Source organism: Zootoca vivipara, chromosome 7 (genome assembly GCF_965207765.1).
Source record: "Zootoca vivipara chromosome 7, rZooViv2.hap1.1, whole genome shotgun sequence".
Lineage (NCBI taxonomy): Eukaryota > Metazoa > Chordata > Lepidosauria > Squamata > Lacertidae > Zootoca > Zootoca vivipara.
Window position 1 is genome coordinate 91,959,037 of NC_142590.1, and position 15,056 is coordinate 91,974,092.

The 15,056-nt window shown below is 50.4% G+C and overlaps 1 protein-coding gene across 2 annotated transcripts in view; it reads right to left on the reverse strand.

Annotated features, from left to right (window-relative positions):
• Positions 1-14,113, reverse strand: part of RBCK1 (RANBP2-type and C3HC4-type zinc finger containing 1) — a 28,555-nt gene extending 14,442 nt beyond the window's left edge. The window contains exons 1-6 of one of the 2 annotated variants that reach the window (XM_088674788.1): positions 13,941-13,985; positions 10,323-10,398; positions 9,875-10,026; positions 2,971-3,115; positions 2,328-2,421; positions 1,074-1,272 (exon numbers count right to left, since the gene is read on the reverse strand). In XM_088674788.1, the coding sequence (XP_088530914.1) occupies positions 1,074-1,272; positions 2,328-2,393 (265 nt within the window). In that variant the 5' untranslated portion in view covers positions 2,394-2,421; positions 2,971-3,115; positions 9,875-10,026; positions 10,323-10,398; positions 13,941-13,985. Of the gene's footprint in view, positions 1-1,073; positions 1,273-2,327; positions 2,422-2,970; positions 3,116-9,874; positions 10,027-10,322; positions 10,399-13,940 lie in introns of both variants that reach the window. The other variant, XM_035122100.3, reaches the window with a different exon arrangement.
• Between the last annotated feature and the right edge of the window lie 943 nt (positions 14,114-15,056).

Here is a 15,056-nt window from a genome sequence, read left to right on the forward strand (position 1 = left end):
ATGTTTTTAGAATAGAATAATTGAAAGATAAGGATAAAATATATTAGATTGAATTAAGATATAAGATGGAAATTGCTTAAATGGAATTCTAAAATGGACCCAGTGAGAGGGGAATGGAGGACGTCAACAATGTTAAGTAAAAATGTAACAAATGATGTTTTTCTTTCTTATGTTTTATTTGTTTTTGTCTTTTTGCTTTTGTAATGTTGTTTCTGTATTTTGGCACTATTGGGGAAAAAATAAAAATTATTTGAAGAAAAAAGAAAGAAAATCTGGACCAAAACCACTCTGGAGCACAAAATTCAATCGGCATGGACCCTTGCTGTTCTCAGGGGTAGGATCACAGACCTGTAGAGTTGGAAGGGACCCCCAAGGGCCATCTGGTCCAACCCTCCGCAATGCAGGAATCTCAGCTAAAGCATCCCTGACAGATGGCGATCCAACATCTGACTAAAAAACTCCAGTGGAGCCAAACAGCTCTGACTGATTGATTGATTGATTGATTGATTGATTGACTGACTGACTGATTGCTCCATCAAGTTTACTTATATGCCGCTTCTGAGCTGCACCCAAAGCCGGCTTACAGCAATAATTCAAAACATCACAATACAAAGCTTTACAAAATACCAAACCTGTCAGTAAATTTTTTTTAAAAATGACAAAAGTCAACAACTATGGCAAACACAAAATAAATTCAATACCCCCCCAAAAAAAGCCCACAACAACCTAGGCTTGAGTACATAAACACAAGCGAAACCAGAATTAAGCAACAATAAATTTCTGGTGCTTCGTTCCAATGCATTTAAGGGCAAAGGGCAAATGTCAGGAAGGGCAATGATGGCATGTCTCTTTGCCACAGGTCCATTTGCTGTCAGAAAAGTCTTCAGCCAGACTCTCTTGATGTTTGACTCCACTGGTTTGGGTCTTACTCTCTGGAGCAACAGAAAACAAGCTGGCTCCATCTTCCACGAGAACCTGTTTCATATCTGGCACCTTCCAGGGTACCACCTCCTCCTAGCAGGAGCCACAGCACAGCATCGCCCGTCGTGATGCTCTCTGCACTGATAGCTCACCTTCCAGCTGCCTGCGCTCGTGGTCCCGCTCCAAGGCGTCTTTGCTGAGCTTGGCTGTCCTGGCAGAGAGAAGGTACAGGTAAACTGCGTCGCCGTCCTTTTGGATGCCGTGGTAGTGAAGAGTCTCGTGGTCTCGGGGAAGCCTCTGCCCCATCACCCACTTCTGGATGCTGGGGGGGAAGCCGTAGTGGAGGAACACCTGGGCCAGGAGAGAGAGAGGGAGAGGAGAGGAGACAACTTCAGAGCCCCAAAGCCTCAGAAATCAAGGAAGTCACAAACGGTTTATCTAGGTGGGCTAAACAAAATGGAAAAAGTATCCCCGATGAGAACTTCTGTGCTACTCAAAAGCTCGCTTTGAATTACTTGAAAATGATTTGCAGATGGTATTTAACTCCGAGTAGGCTTGCTAAAACGTACAAGACGGAATCAGATAAGTGCTGGAGAATGCAAAGAGGTGGAGGGTACGTTCTTTCATATGTGGTACTTGTAAAAAGGTAAAAGAGTATTGGGAAATGATCCATAATGAATTGAAAAAAATGTTTAAAAGTACTTCCCCCCCTCCCCCCAAAAAATCCAGAGTCCTTTCTGTTGGGGATAATTCAGACTGAAATTCCCAGGTGTCAAAAAAAGTTATTTATGTATGCCACTACTGCGGCCCGTGTTTTGTTAGGAATGAGCAATGGTCCCAACCAAAGAAGAATGGCAACTTAAGGTGGTGGAATATGCGCAGCTTGCGGACCTAACATATAGAATAAGAGAAGAAGAAGAACATGCGTTTAAAGAAGATTGGAAAATGTTCATTGAATAGATGGGGGAAAATTGTGTATACTTGAAAATGCAGTCAGCATTAAGATAAACTCAACAGTGTAAATAAGTTTTGATGGATGTAATAATGGAATACTGAATGGGATAGTTTTTGTAAACTATGCAGGGATTTATGATATGTAAAATGAACCATGGAAAGAGAAGAAGGGACGCCATTGATATCTTAAGGATGTAAAAATGAGTATTTTAAATTGTAAAACAAAATTTAATAAAAATTATCAATTTAAAAAGCCTGCTTTGCTGCTCAACAAAAACAGTGCTGTTGTTTTTCATGCTCCTGCCTAGTCCGAAAGTTTAAGCAGCTCCTTCAGTTTAGCCAATATTTTATTCTACAGGTGATATCCAATGTTCGTCATAGTCGCCACATAAACATTGCAGGGTGTCCCATACGGGATTCGAACCTGCAACCTTGGCCTTATCAGCCCGTACCATGTCTTTGAGAGATGCCAACGTCATGCAAGGCTGGACTTTCAGGTAAATGGGGACGGTGCTCATCTGGGCATCTTCCACGCCCACCCACAGCCTGGGAGAAGAAAGGAAACGATCCATTAGACCCTGTCGCCTAATTGTGTCTGGCCCCCCCCCCTTGCAGAGACCTTTATACCCTGGAGACAACCAGGAGTCTGAGGGCTGTCCCCTGAGGGTTGTCCTGAAATAACCACCCAACTCCACATGAGCCAGTTGGAAGACGGCTTCACCCACCCGTTTCGCCTTTCATGGTCACGCTGCCTTTTGCTATGGCAGGAGTGTGGAAGCTCCGGCCCTCTTTATCAGGCCCTCAATACCTTTCCAAGGCCACGCCCCCTCCCGAGCTGGATGGAGGAGAAAGAAGGGTTTGCCAGGGTGTGTAGAAACTAGAGGAGTGTTGTGTACAATGGTGAAAATCTACACCTGTTGCTCTGCCCACTTTCACTGCCATCCCTGCCCACCATGTGGCCCCTGGAAGGCTGCCCGGAAGTGAATCCGGCCCCCGAAAAGCATCCCCCTGCCCCTGCTCCATGGAACTGCCGTCTCTACCCATTCACGATCGCTCTCAGCTATTCGCCGGCCCTTTCACAGCGTAATCCGTCACCTGATGTCTTGCGTAGGGTAGGCGTCCTGGTGTAGCCGCACCACGAGGGGGGCACGTTGCTGCGCCAGCCAGGCGGCACACTCCCGGGCTGCCCTCTCGTCCCCTCCGCTGATGGCTTCCGCCAGCTTCAGGGCCTGCTGCTCCGCTGAGGACGAGAAAGGGGTTGGGTAGGCCCGAGTCGTGGTGGCAAAGTCACCCACGGAAGCCAGGGGATGTTGCAAATTGCAAAGGACACTTAATGAATCGATGAGTTCCTGGCTTCTCTGCTAGTGAGGTGTCAAGGACAATTTGCAAAATGTCAGGAAGGGATTCTCCAGACGAGGTGCAGCTGCTGTTCTGGCAGGGGTTAGTGCGCGCTTGTTTGTGTTTGTGTAAAATTATTTATTCAATTTATATGCTGCCCTTTATCCAAAGATCACAGGGCAGTGTACAACACGAAGAACATACAGTAGTACCTTGGTTCTCGAATGTGATACGTTCCGGAAGCCCGTTCGACTTCCGAAACATTAGAAAACCAAGACATAGTTTTAAATTGGCGCAGGCGACCCAGAAACGATAGCCGACAACCGCATTGGGCATTTGGCTTCCGAAAAATATTCGAAAACCGGAACACGTAACTTCTGGGTTTTCAGCTTCGGGAGCCGAAATGTTCAAGTACTAAGGCGTTCGAGAACCAAGGTGAAATATACTCGGAGTCGAGAGTGAATTTCATGCTCTTTATTCAGCTCATATTCATCAAGGAGAAGAAGAGAAGACGAATGGCTCTTTTCCCAAAACCATCTGCTTATATACATTATTTACACAATGGGCCTTGCGTGATTGGCTACTTCAGGGCTACACCTGTGGGCCAATTATATTGTGGATTGACTTCTGCCTGCAGCCTGATTGGCTGCTCCTACAGGCCAATCAGGTAGCAGATTCACTTCTGCCAGCCGCCTGATTGGCTGCTCCAGCAGGCCAATCAGGTTGCGGATTCACTTCCACCTGGAGTTGGATTGGGTAGCTCCCGCTGATTCTGAATCCTATTGTTCTAGGATTCAGCTCAGTACATAACACCCCTCCCCTCTAAGTTCCAGTCCTGCCCGGGAAGTTGCATTCGTAGTCCCCAAGGTCTGCTGGCCGCCTCCGTGTGCGTTGTGGCCTGGGGTGTTCCTTGGTCAGGGGTTCTGGTTCTGGCTCGTGTTCCGAGGCTGCTGGCTGTGCCGGGGCTGTCTGGTCTGGCGCCACTGAACCACTAGGTTGTGACTCTGGTTCCGGTGTCCTTCCAGCCTCGGGGCGCCCCTCTGTGCCTACTGCTTCTGCTTCCCCTGCCCACCCCTCTCGCTCTACAGGCCTCACTGCCCTGCTGTCCCCTTGGGACCCCTCTGTCCCGCTCTCCTCCCGGGTTCCTCCTGGGAATCGTCGCCGTAGCTGGTCGCAGTGGCGGCGCCAACATTGCCCCCCTTCCGTTAGTACCTCGTACGACACGGGACCGGTCACCTTGGTGACTGTGGCGGGTACCCATGCTGGGCCTGCCCCAAAATTCTTTGCATACACTGGGTCCTGGGCCACAAATGTCCGGGGGTTCCTGCCTTTCCCCACCACTACCTCATCCTGAGCTCTGTCGGGGTGAAGTCGGTCCAGTCTAGTTGCAAGGCGCCGGCCCATGAGTAGTTCAGCTGGGCTCCGGCCCGTCGTTGTGCTTGGGGTGCTGTGCTGTGCTAGAAGAAATGCGGCAAGGCGGTATTCCCAGTCCCCTTGTGTTATGCGGCGGAGGCTGTCCTTGGTGGTCCGCACCATGCGCTCCGCTTGGCCATTGGTGGCAGGGTGGAATGGTGCTGAGCGGATGTGGCGGATGGCGTTCTGCGCTGTGAAGGTCTGGAACTCCTCTGACGTGAATGCGGTTCCATTGTCCGAGACGAGAGTGTCCGGGAGCCCGTGGGTTGCAAACAGCTTACGTAGTACCCGGATGGCTGCCGCCGTAGAAGTGGACGGTACCAGTGCGACCTCCAGCCATTTGGTGTAGGAATCCACCACTATGAAGAATGTTTTTCCCTGGAAGGGGCCAGCGAAGTCCACGTGCAAGCGTGACCATGGATGTCGGGCGGACTCCCAGGGCTGGACTGGGGCCCTTGGGGGATCTGGGCGGGATTCTTGGCAGGTCTGGCAGTGTTGGACCCAGGCCTCTATCTCTCTGTCAATCCCCGGCCACCACACATAACTCCTGGCAAGGGCCTTCATCCTCACTACCCCTGGGTGTGTCTCGTGTAGGGCTGTGAGGACCCTTTTGCGGAGGGGCTGGGGAACAACAACCCTGCTTCCCCATAACAGGCACCCCTTGTGGGCCGACAGTTCATGTTTGCGGTTTGTGTAGCCAGCGAATTCTGGCCCGGGGCTGCTGCTGGGCCATCCTCGCCACACCCAGTCCAGGACCCGGGAGATGACCCTATCTTTTGTGGAATGGTGCGCAACTTCTTGTGCCTGAATGGGTCGGTCGGGAAGCAGCTCCAGGGTCATAACCTCTTGCGCAGGCGCTGGGTCGGGGCCTGTTTCTGGTAGTGGTAGCCTGCTGAGTGCGTCTGCGTGGCCCATCGCCTTCCCAGGGCGGTGGATTAGTGCATACTGGTAGCCGGCAAGGAAAATTGACCACCTGAGGACACGTGGAGACAACACTTGGGGGGTCTGCTTCTCGGGGGCAAACAGGCCAAGCAACGGCTTGTGGTCAGTCACTATGGTAAAGGGCCGCCCGTACAAGAAATCATGGAATTTTTTTACGCCCTTCACGATTGCCAGACCCTCCTTGTCAATCTGTGAGTAGTTTCGTTCGGCTGCAGCAAGCGTCTGGGAGAAGTATGCCACCGGCACCTCTCTTCCATCCGGGAGTTGGTGTCCCAGGACAGCGCCGATGCCATAGGGAGAGGCGTCGCATGCCAGCACCACTGGCAGCCTCTCGTCAAAGTGTGCCAAGACCGAGTTTGAGACGAGCAAGTCCTTGACTGCCTGGAATGCGGCCCTTTGTCGCTGGCCCCACACCCAAGGGGCCCTTTTATCTAGGAGTCTGTGTAGGGGCTCCGCTACCGCTGCCTTATGGGGAAGGAAGGCATGGTAAAAGTTCAATAGTCCCAAGAATGACTGAAGTTCGGGCTTGCTCTTGGGCGCTGGGGCCTCACAAATGGCCCGTACCTTGTCACCGGTTGGATGGACCCCTTCTGCGTCCACCTTAAATCCCAGAAAGTCCACCTGCGGCACTCCCAGTAAACACTTTTCCCGCTTCACCTTGAGGCCCGCCGTCTGGAAACGGTGCAGGACGGAGCGGAGGCGGTCCTCAAATTCCTCTGGTGTAGGCCCGGCGATCAGTACATCATCGAAGAAGGGGGTGACGCCAGGAATCCCTTTAAGGAGAGAGTCCATTAGATTCTGGAATATGCCTGGTGCCACGCTAACGCCAAATTGCAGCCGCTTTACTCTGAATGCCCCTCTGTGCGTCACAATCGTCTGAGCCTCTGCTGTGGCTTCGTCCACAGGCAACTGTTGATACGCTTGGGCCAAGTCCAGTTTGCCAAAGATTTTTGACCCAGCCAGGGTGGCGAGGACATGGCTGACCACTGGCACTGGGTATGCATGGGCCGTGAGAGCCTTGTTTATGGTGCATTTGTAGTCTGCACAGATGCGGACCGAACCGTTAGGCTTGACGGGTGTGACAATTGGAGTTTCCCAGGGGGCGTTGGGCACCGGCTCCAGCACTCCTTGCTCCACGAGCCGGTCCAATTCCTCGTCTATGCGGGGTTTCAGGGCGAACGGGACCCGGCGGGCCTTGTGCCTGATGGGTCGTACAGCGGGGTCTAGCTGTAGGGCAATGGGGGGTCCTGTATATCGTCCCAATGCCCCATCGAAAACCCCTGGAAACTCTTTGCATATGGCGTCCACGTCCACTTGTAAGCTAGTGCGGTTCACCCCGGTAACGGCTAGCCCCAGAGGTCCAAACCATGCCAGTCCCAGTAAGCTAACGTAGGGGCCCTTAACTACCAGCAAGTCCAATTGTTGCTTTCGCCCTCGATATTGCACCCTGAAGGTCCCCACCCCCATTGTAGGGACCTTACGTTTCTGGAAGTCCCGGAGGGTGAATGGGGCCGGCCTTAGTTTGGGACCCCCATTAGGGCACAGTTCCCTTAATGTTCGGGCCGAGATTATGGATAGAGTTGAACCCGTGTCCAGCTCCATGCGGCATGGGGCTCCCTCTATCTGTACCTCTATATAAATTTTCTCTGTGCTGGGATGGGGCAACTGGAATACCTGGTAGTCCGTGATCTCCGTCGAGTTGCCTTGGTGCATGGTGCCGTGTGACCTGGGGCTCCTGGGTCGGTCATCTGATGCTTGTCGACGGGTGAGTCGAGCCCGACACACCCGGGCGATGTGTCCCAATTTTCTGCACTGCCTGCACTCTGCGTTGCGGAAACGACAGGTCCTCCTCTCGTGGTTCTCCCCGCAGCTTGCACAGTTCCCTCCTTCTCGTCGAGGCTGCTGTGGTGTGTGTGCTGCTTGAGTGCGCCGCTGTACTCGGTGTACTTCCTCCCTGTCAGATTCGGATTCGTCGGTGAGGTCTTCGTGGTAGACCCTCGGTTGGGATGGCGGGGCCGGTCGTGCCTCTTGTGTTGACCTCTCGGCGGCTTCGGTTGCCAGGGCTTCCTCCAGAGCAATCTGGAACGTGAGGTCTTTTTTGGCGTAGAGGCGTCGTTGCAACATCTCGTCCCTCAGGCCACCGACGAGGCGGTCACGAAGCATGTTCTCCAACTCTGAGAAGTTGCATAACCGGGCGGCTTGGCGGAGGGAGGTCACAAACCCAGTTATGGTTTCCCCCGGGGCTTGCCGCTTTGCGTAGAAGGCATTTCGGCAAGCTACCACCGAGGGCTGTGGTGAAAAGTGCTCCTTCAGCCATTCCATTATTGTTTTGTAAGAGACGGTAGCGACATCTCTAGGTGCAAGGAGAGCCCGGGCGATTTCAAACGTCTCCTCTCCACAGACGCTGAAGAATGTCGCCCTCTTCATGGCATCGTTGGTGACTTCTTTCGCTTGCAGGAGGAAGTTGAAACGGGCGGCGTACCCTTCCCAGTCTCCTGATGCTGGTTTGAATGGCAAGAAGCTGCTGTCGGTTGCCATTCTGGGTTCCTTGGGTCCTGGAGCTGAAGCCTGGATGCACGGTGCGATGCAGCGGTGCAGCAGGTGGCGGTGCTGCGGTGCAGTGCGTGGTGGCGGTCAGCTCAGCAGGATCCCACCTTCGTCGCCAGTGAAATATACTCGGAGTCGAGAGTGAATTTCATGCTCTTTATTCAGCTCATATTCATCAAGGAGAAGAAGAGAAGACGAATGGCTCTTTTCCCAAAACCATCTGCTTATATACATTATTTACACAATGGGCCTTGCGTGATTGGCTACTTCAGGGCTACACCTGTGGGCCAATTATATTGTGGATTGACTTCTGCCTGCAGCCTGATTGGCTGCTCCTACAGGCCAATCAGGTAGCAGATTCACTTCTGCCAGCCGCCTGATTGGCTGCTCCAGCAGGCCAATCAGGTTGCGGATTCACTTCCACCTGGAGTTGGATTGGGTAGCTCCCGCTGATTCTGAATCCTATTGTTCTAGGATTCAGCTCAGTACATAACACCAGGTTCCACTGTAATTTACTCAGCATAGTAATAAAAACAGAACACACAGGATAATAATAAAATAATCACAATACCATTCCCGGAATACGTATATTTTGTCACTTAACCTGTTTACAACCTATTGCTGTAAATTTTTCTTGATCCTTTTATCTTTTTGTAAGCTGCTTTGAGGGTTTTTTTTCCTACAACCGAGCGGCATGTAAGTTTTATGAACCAAACAAATTGTTTGCAAAAATAGTGCATTAGCGGTGGTTGTAAACTGGACTTCATTCTTCTTTTACCTGTTGTTATGCAATACTTCCTCTCCAGGGTTTCAGGCAGCGCAACTTTACTAGAGATGCTGGAGGTTGAACCCCCAAGACGGAAAGCAGGTGCTTCGCTTCCGCTGAGCTACAGCCCTTTCCTAGTCTCCTGGTGGACCCCTGCATTTGCAAAGATTTGCCTGGGATTCTTGCCCTGCGGGGGGGTTGAGCCACATGACCCTTGGGTTCCCTTCCAACTCTGCGATTCTATGACTCTAAGCCTAGTTGGGTCAAGCCAAGCTGCAGTTCCCATTCATTGCAGTAGGATTGCAGGCAGTGCCCTAACATGGAAAAAGGGATGGGGGTGCCTCTTATTCTGAGCAGTCAAGAACAACATTCCTTGTTTTCCTAGAGTGGACATGCAAGGGAATGTTTGGTCCAGCCAGCCGAAAACTTCCTGTTTCCTCCTGGCTGGAGCATCCTTCCTTGCATGTGACTAGTAGGTGGGCCTGACCTTACCTGTCCAGGTAACAAAAGGACAGGGCACGCAGCACACACTCTCTTTTTCACTTCCTTCGTCGTTTGAACAGCTTCTTTGCTAGGAATGGTCCTGGCTAGCTTCTCAGCTAGCAGAAGCACTGGAATTATTCCCCCATATGGGGTAGATCCACATGTACATATTTGTAACTAAGTCTGGGATCCAAATGTGAACTGATATGAATAAACTTCTTTTATTGACTTTGAGTAAAGTTGTAAGGGTGAGCTCCCGTTGCTTGGTCCCAGCTCCTGCCAACCTAGCAGTTCGAAAGCACATCAAAATGCAAGTAGATAAATAGGAACCGCTACAGCGGGAAGGTAAACGGCGTTTCCATGTGCTGCTCTGGTTTGCCAGAAGCGGCTTTGTCATGCTGGCCACATGACCTGGAAGCTATACACCGGCTCCCTCGGCCAATAATGCGAGATGAGTGCGCAACCCCAGAGTCGGTCACGACTGGACCTAATGGTCAGGGGTCCCTTTACCTTTAAGGTTGTCATGTTTTTATTCTTTTGTTGTTGTTGTTGTTTAGTTGTGTCCGACTCTTCGTGACCCCATGGACCATAGCATGCCAGGCACTCCTGTCTTCCACTGCCTCCCACAGTTTGGTCAAACTCATGTTGGTAGCCTCTTTATTCTTTTAAGAGGGATTAAAGGGAATTTACCAGGAATATACAGTGAGAGGCTTACACAACAAGCCTGCAAGCAGCTATCTGCTGTGCATGTAAAAGGGGAATGGAAACTCTACTACATAAAGAAACTTGCTAGTGCAAGTTAGGAAGGGTGTTAATAAACAATATATCCTCGCCTGCAACCCTGAACATTCCCACAGCAACAAGGTCCTTGAGAAAGTAGCCCGAAAGAGACCTCTCCAGTTCCTTAGTATGCATACTGCAGCCCAAAGTCAGCCATCTTTCTCACACACAATCCCACCTTTTCTGGTTGCCTCATCCATAAAGGCCGTTCTCACCAATCGCCTCCAGAGCCACAAAATTCATATGTGGTGGACCTGTAAAAGAGTCAGAATATTGGGAAATAATTTACAATAAACTGAATATATATATATATTTAAAAGTACTTTTCAAAAAAAGCCAAAGTCCTTTTTGATGGGGATCATTCAGGTGGATAAATTCAACAGTGTAAACAAGTTTTGATGGATGTATTAATGGAATACTGAATGGTTTGGTTTATGTAAAATATGGAGGGATTTGTGGTATGCAGAATGAACCATTGAAAGAGAAGAAAGGAAGTCATTGATATTTTAAGGTTGTTGAATGAACATTTTAAATTGTAAAATAGAAAACTTAATAAAAATTATACACCCAGAGCAACGAAGTTCATAGGCTGTTTTAAAAGAGAGGAAATAATGAAACGTATGAGGCTTCACCGGTCTTGCCAGACAGAACCTGTGCATTTGTTCACAACAAGAAGGGATTACCTAGAATCATAGAGCTGGAGGGGACACTGAGGGTCATCTAGTCTAACCCCCTGCCATGCAGGAAGGGAATTGAACCTGCAACCTTGGCATTATAAGCACCATGCTCTATCCAGCTGAGGATTTGGGCATGATGTCCGGCTGCATATATGTAAAGGACCACCCAGGCAGAGACACCAGGGGACCACTGTGGTGGTAGTGTGTCAGACGAGGACTTGGGAGGGACTGGGTTCAAATCCCCCCTCAGCCATGAAGTTCACCAGGTGACCTTGGGCCAGTCACAGCCTCTCAGCCTAACCTACCGTACCTCACAGGGTTGTTGTGAGGAGAGAACCCTGCACACAGCCTTGAGCTCCTTGGAGAAACGGGTGCAATATCAGCGCAATAAATAAACTGGGAGCTTGTGAGACTCTCTGCTTCCTTCCTTCTTGGGAGCATCCTAGATCTTCAGGAACAGATGCCTGAGGTTGTGCCCTTGGCCACGAGCCTTTCTATGTGTGTGTAAGTGCACACTCGTGGATGGCTTGGGCATTTGGAAACCCCTCTGTGGGTTGCCAACTTATTCACTGGGCCTTGCTCCTGTGCTTTCTTAGTAGCAACTGGATACGCAGCCACCAGCAGGTGAAGGCTGTGGCCTCTGTTGGCAACTCCAAGCCATAAGTCATATGTACTGCTCCCTTCAAACAAATCCTCCAGAGGGAGAGGAGAAAAAGTGTTGCAGAAACTATTCCTTAGTTATGAAAGAGTCCTAAAGCAACACACACACACACACACACACACACACACACACTCCCCCAAGTAACAGGACACACTTAACATCTACTGATAAACTGCAACCTGAGTGCTACACAGGTCACCACTGCTCTGGGAAGAGTTCTGTGTAACCCTCAGGCTGACACAGCACTCCTTGGCCAAGAGAACCCAAACAGATACAAGAAAAAATGTCACTTGGTAAGTTTTGTATCACTTTCTTTTCTTTCTTTCTTTCTTTTTTTTAAAAATGAAGCCCATCTTTTCGTTCTTCCTGTTTTGCTCATTTTCACAGCCCACTGCCACCCATTCTGCTTTGCCTGAAATTACTTGTTTGGGCTCTTTTGTAGATTTGTTTTTTTATATATATACATATGCTTGGGAAATCAATGTTTATCTTCACACACCCACACCCAAATTACCTAACACCCTTCGCCAACCAACCCAGAAGCTTTTATAAACTTTGAACTTTGGCAGAAAGAAGTTCCTGGTGTTTATTGATTGAGCAATAAGAGGCACTCTGCAGTTTGATTGCTCTCACGCATGCAATCACTTATTTATTGCTTGGAAAAGGTGCATGCCTCTTGCTCAGAAAAAATATATATATCCAAGCAGTGGAGAACTCCAGTTATAAACGCTGCTTCATAGTCGCTCCATCCCCTTGGATCACCTTGGTTGCCTTGGTCTGAAGCTTTTCCAACTCTACGATATCCTTTTTGAGTCGAGGCGACCAGAACCATTCATAGGATTCCAAATGCAGTCGCACCATAGATTTGCATAACGTATGGCACGATATTGCAACTTTTACTTTCAGATCCTTTCCCAATGACCCCCTCTGCAGTGCCACACATAAGAAGCTGGCTTTTGGTTCACGGTGGGAGGGTGTTTTTCCTCTTGGGGGGGGGGTCAGATAGCACGCTTTCTGCAAGGTGCACCTCGAGTGCAGCTTTTTGTATAACATGAAAGGGTTGGGTGCTGGTCCCATCGGAGCAAGACTCCAGGGCACAAGTCCAGGGACCCCCTTCAGGAGAAGGAGTCATGGGGGGGTGAGGGGGGGCAGGCAAACACAGGGGAGCTGTCTTAGCACATCTTGAAGTCAGCGGCCAATATGGGGCCGATTCTAACCAGAGCCTCAAATTTCTAAGCTGCACCACAAAAGGGGTGAAAAACAGGAAACAAAAGCACAAATTCTGCTCAGCGAGGCTGATGCTGTTTCATCACAGCCTCGGTTTTTTGTCTTTTTTCAAAGTGGGTCTTTTTAAGTGACAAAGATTATTTCGGGAGCTAGAATGGCATATTTGGTAAACTGGCTGGCTGGGGGCCAAGGGTGAGAGTCCAAAGCAGCCCCAAACTATGACCTTGACTGCTGTATGGCCCCATTCCTCACCAGGTGATTTCCTCTCCAAATAGCCTCTGAGCATGGACAAAGTGAAGGACAGAAATAAGCAAGCCCTTCCTTGTCTGAGATGCAGCCTGGCAGCCTCTCTGCCTCCCACTCTTGCAGAGGCCCCTAGGCAAAGGGGTACCCGCAAATCTGAAAGTCAGACACCCCCCAAAAATATGGCCTCTCAAACCCCCAGGCGCTCCAAAAGAACAGACTGCAGCACAATCCTACTATTAAGCAGTTTACTCGGAAGTAAGTCCCGTTGTGTTCAACGAGGCTTTTACTCCCGAGTAAGCGGTTCCGAAAGGGGCACCCCGGGGCTGTGGCGGACCGGTGGGTTTGCTCACAACCGCCCTGTAAGGTAGGCCCGGGGTGTTGGCTACTCGGCGGAGAGTAAGGAACGAGGGGCAAAGGCGGGTCCGCGGCGGGGATCGGGGCCGAGAAGAGCTGCCCCAAAAGGAGAAGCTTCAGGGCAAGGGGGGGGAGCGTGGAAGGGGCGAAAAACTTTGGAAAGAGGACCTTAAAATAAAAATAAAAAAGAAATACAACGATCCAGCTAAACTGAAGTCCTTTTAATGGATTTTAATGGGAGCTTTACGCTGAAAAGGCAATTTTGCACGGAAGTTAAGTCCCGCCGCAGAGTTCCCGGGAGAAGCGCAGCTTCCTCGGTGGACAGACGAGCGGCAGCGGGCCAAGGTGAGCAGCTTCCCGGCCCGAAGGAGCAGCACGCACGCGGCTCGTTCTTTCCGCGGCGCGCGCAGAATGCGCTTCCCGTCCGGGAGGATCGCATGCAACCGCACCCCACGCGCCCCGTGATTGACAGAAAGTGCACCCTCGAAGCTTCCCTCCCGTGACTCTTCCCCCACCCCCTGCTGAGGACACCCTCCCCTCCCTCCTCGCCCCCTTAGGAGGTAGGGTTTTTTCCCCTCTGTCCCCCTGGAAGGGGATCTGGGTGCGCGCCCCGGCCGCGCGCGACACTGACCTCCCAGGCGAGGCAGCCGCATCTGTTGCGGGCGGATCCGCGGAAGCCGGCGGCGGCAAAGCGAAAGCGAAGGCGGGCGAGGGGGAGGCGGAGCGAGTGGACACGCGGCCCTCCCCCTCATTCCTCCGCCTCTTCCTCCCACGCCCCCTCCGCCAAGGGGCGCCCCCGCGCGCGCGGACCAAGGGAACCCCCGTGACGTCACTGGCCCAGGCCAATTCCACGCCGGGGATCCTCAGGGAAGGAAGGAACTGGAACTTCCACACGGCATGGATCCCTCGAATATGATACTGTATTTGGCGCTTTTGGTTTTGCTATTTATTTTGCGTTTTTGTTTTTGAGGCTTTCTCGGTTCATTTGTTTTTGTGACTGTGTGGAATCCAGTTCAGCTGGCTGATTGATTGATTGATTGTGTGACTGCAGAAATGCAGACTGCAAAAAGTCTCCCCTCCAAACAATGACTATCATCAGAGCAAGAAAAAAAAATAGTTTTAATTTTCAGCATCTACAATACTGTCTTATTTATTTTATAGTACAGTATATTGATTATTGCTTTGCTTTCATTTTATGGATCAATGGTCTCGGTAGATAGTAAAATTCATGTTAAATTGCTGTTTTAGGGGTTGTTTTTAAAAGTCTGGAACGGATTGATCCGCTTTGCATTACTTTCTATGGGAAAGCGCGCCTTTGTTTTGGAACGCTTTGGTTTTGGAACGGACTTCCGGAACGGATTAAGTTTGAGAACCAAGGTACCACTGTATTCTGGAGTTGGAAATGGGTTGTCAAAATGCTGGAGGCGGTGGAGCGACTCCCCTGCGAAGAAAGGACTTTTTAGTTTGGAGAAATGCTAAGAGGCGACATTGATATTAAATTATACTCCACGTGGAGAAAGCGGGTAATGTTTCTCTCCCTGTGTCATATGATTAAAAATCCCCTCCTTTAGCCTTACATTTCCAACAATGCTTATTTCTCATTCTATACATTTTTGCTAAAGGAAATATACGGTTTCTAGAGAGGTCCTTTTGGAGCAAAGCAACAACAGCAACAGTGATCTGCGACGGCATATGTGAAGCTTTCGTGAGAGCTCACGTCTCCTTTACCAGAGGCATAAATAAAATG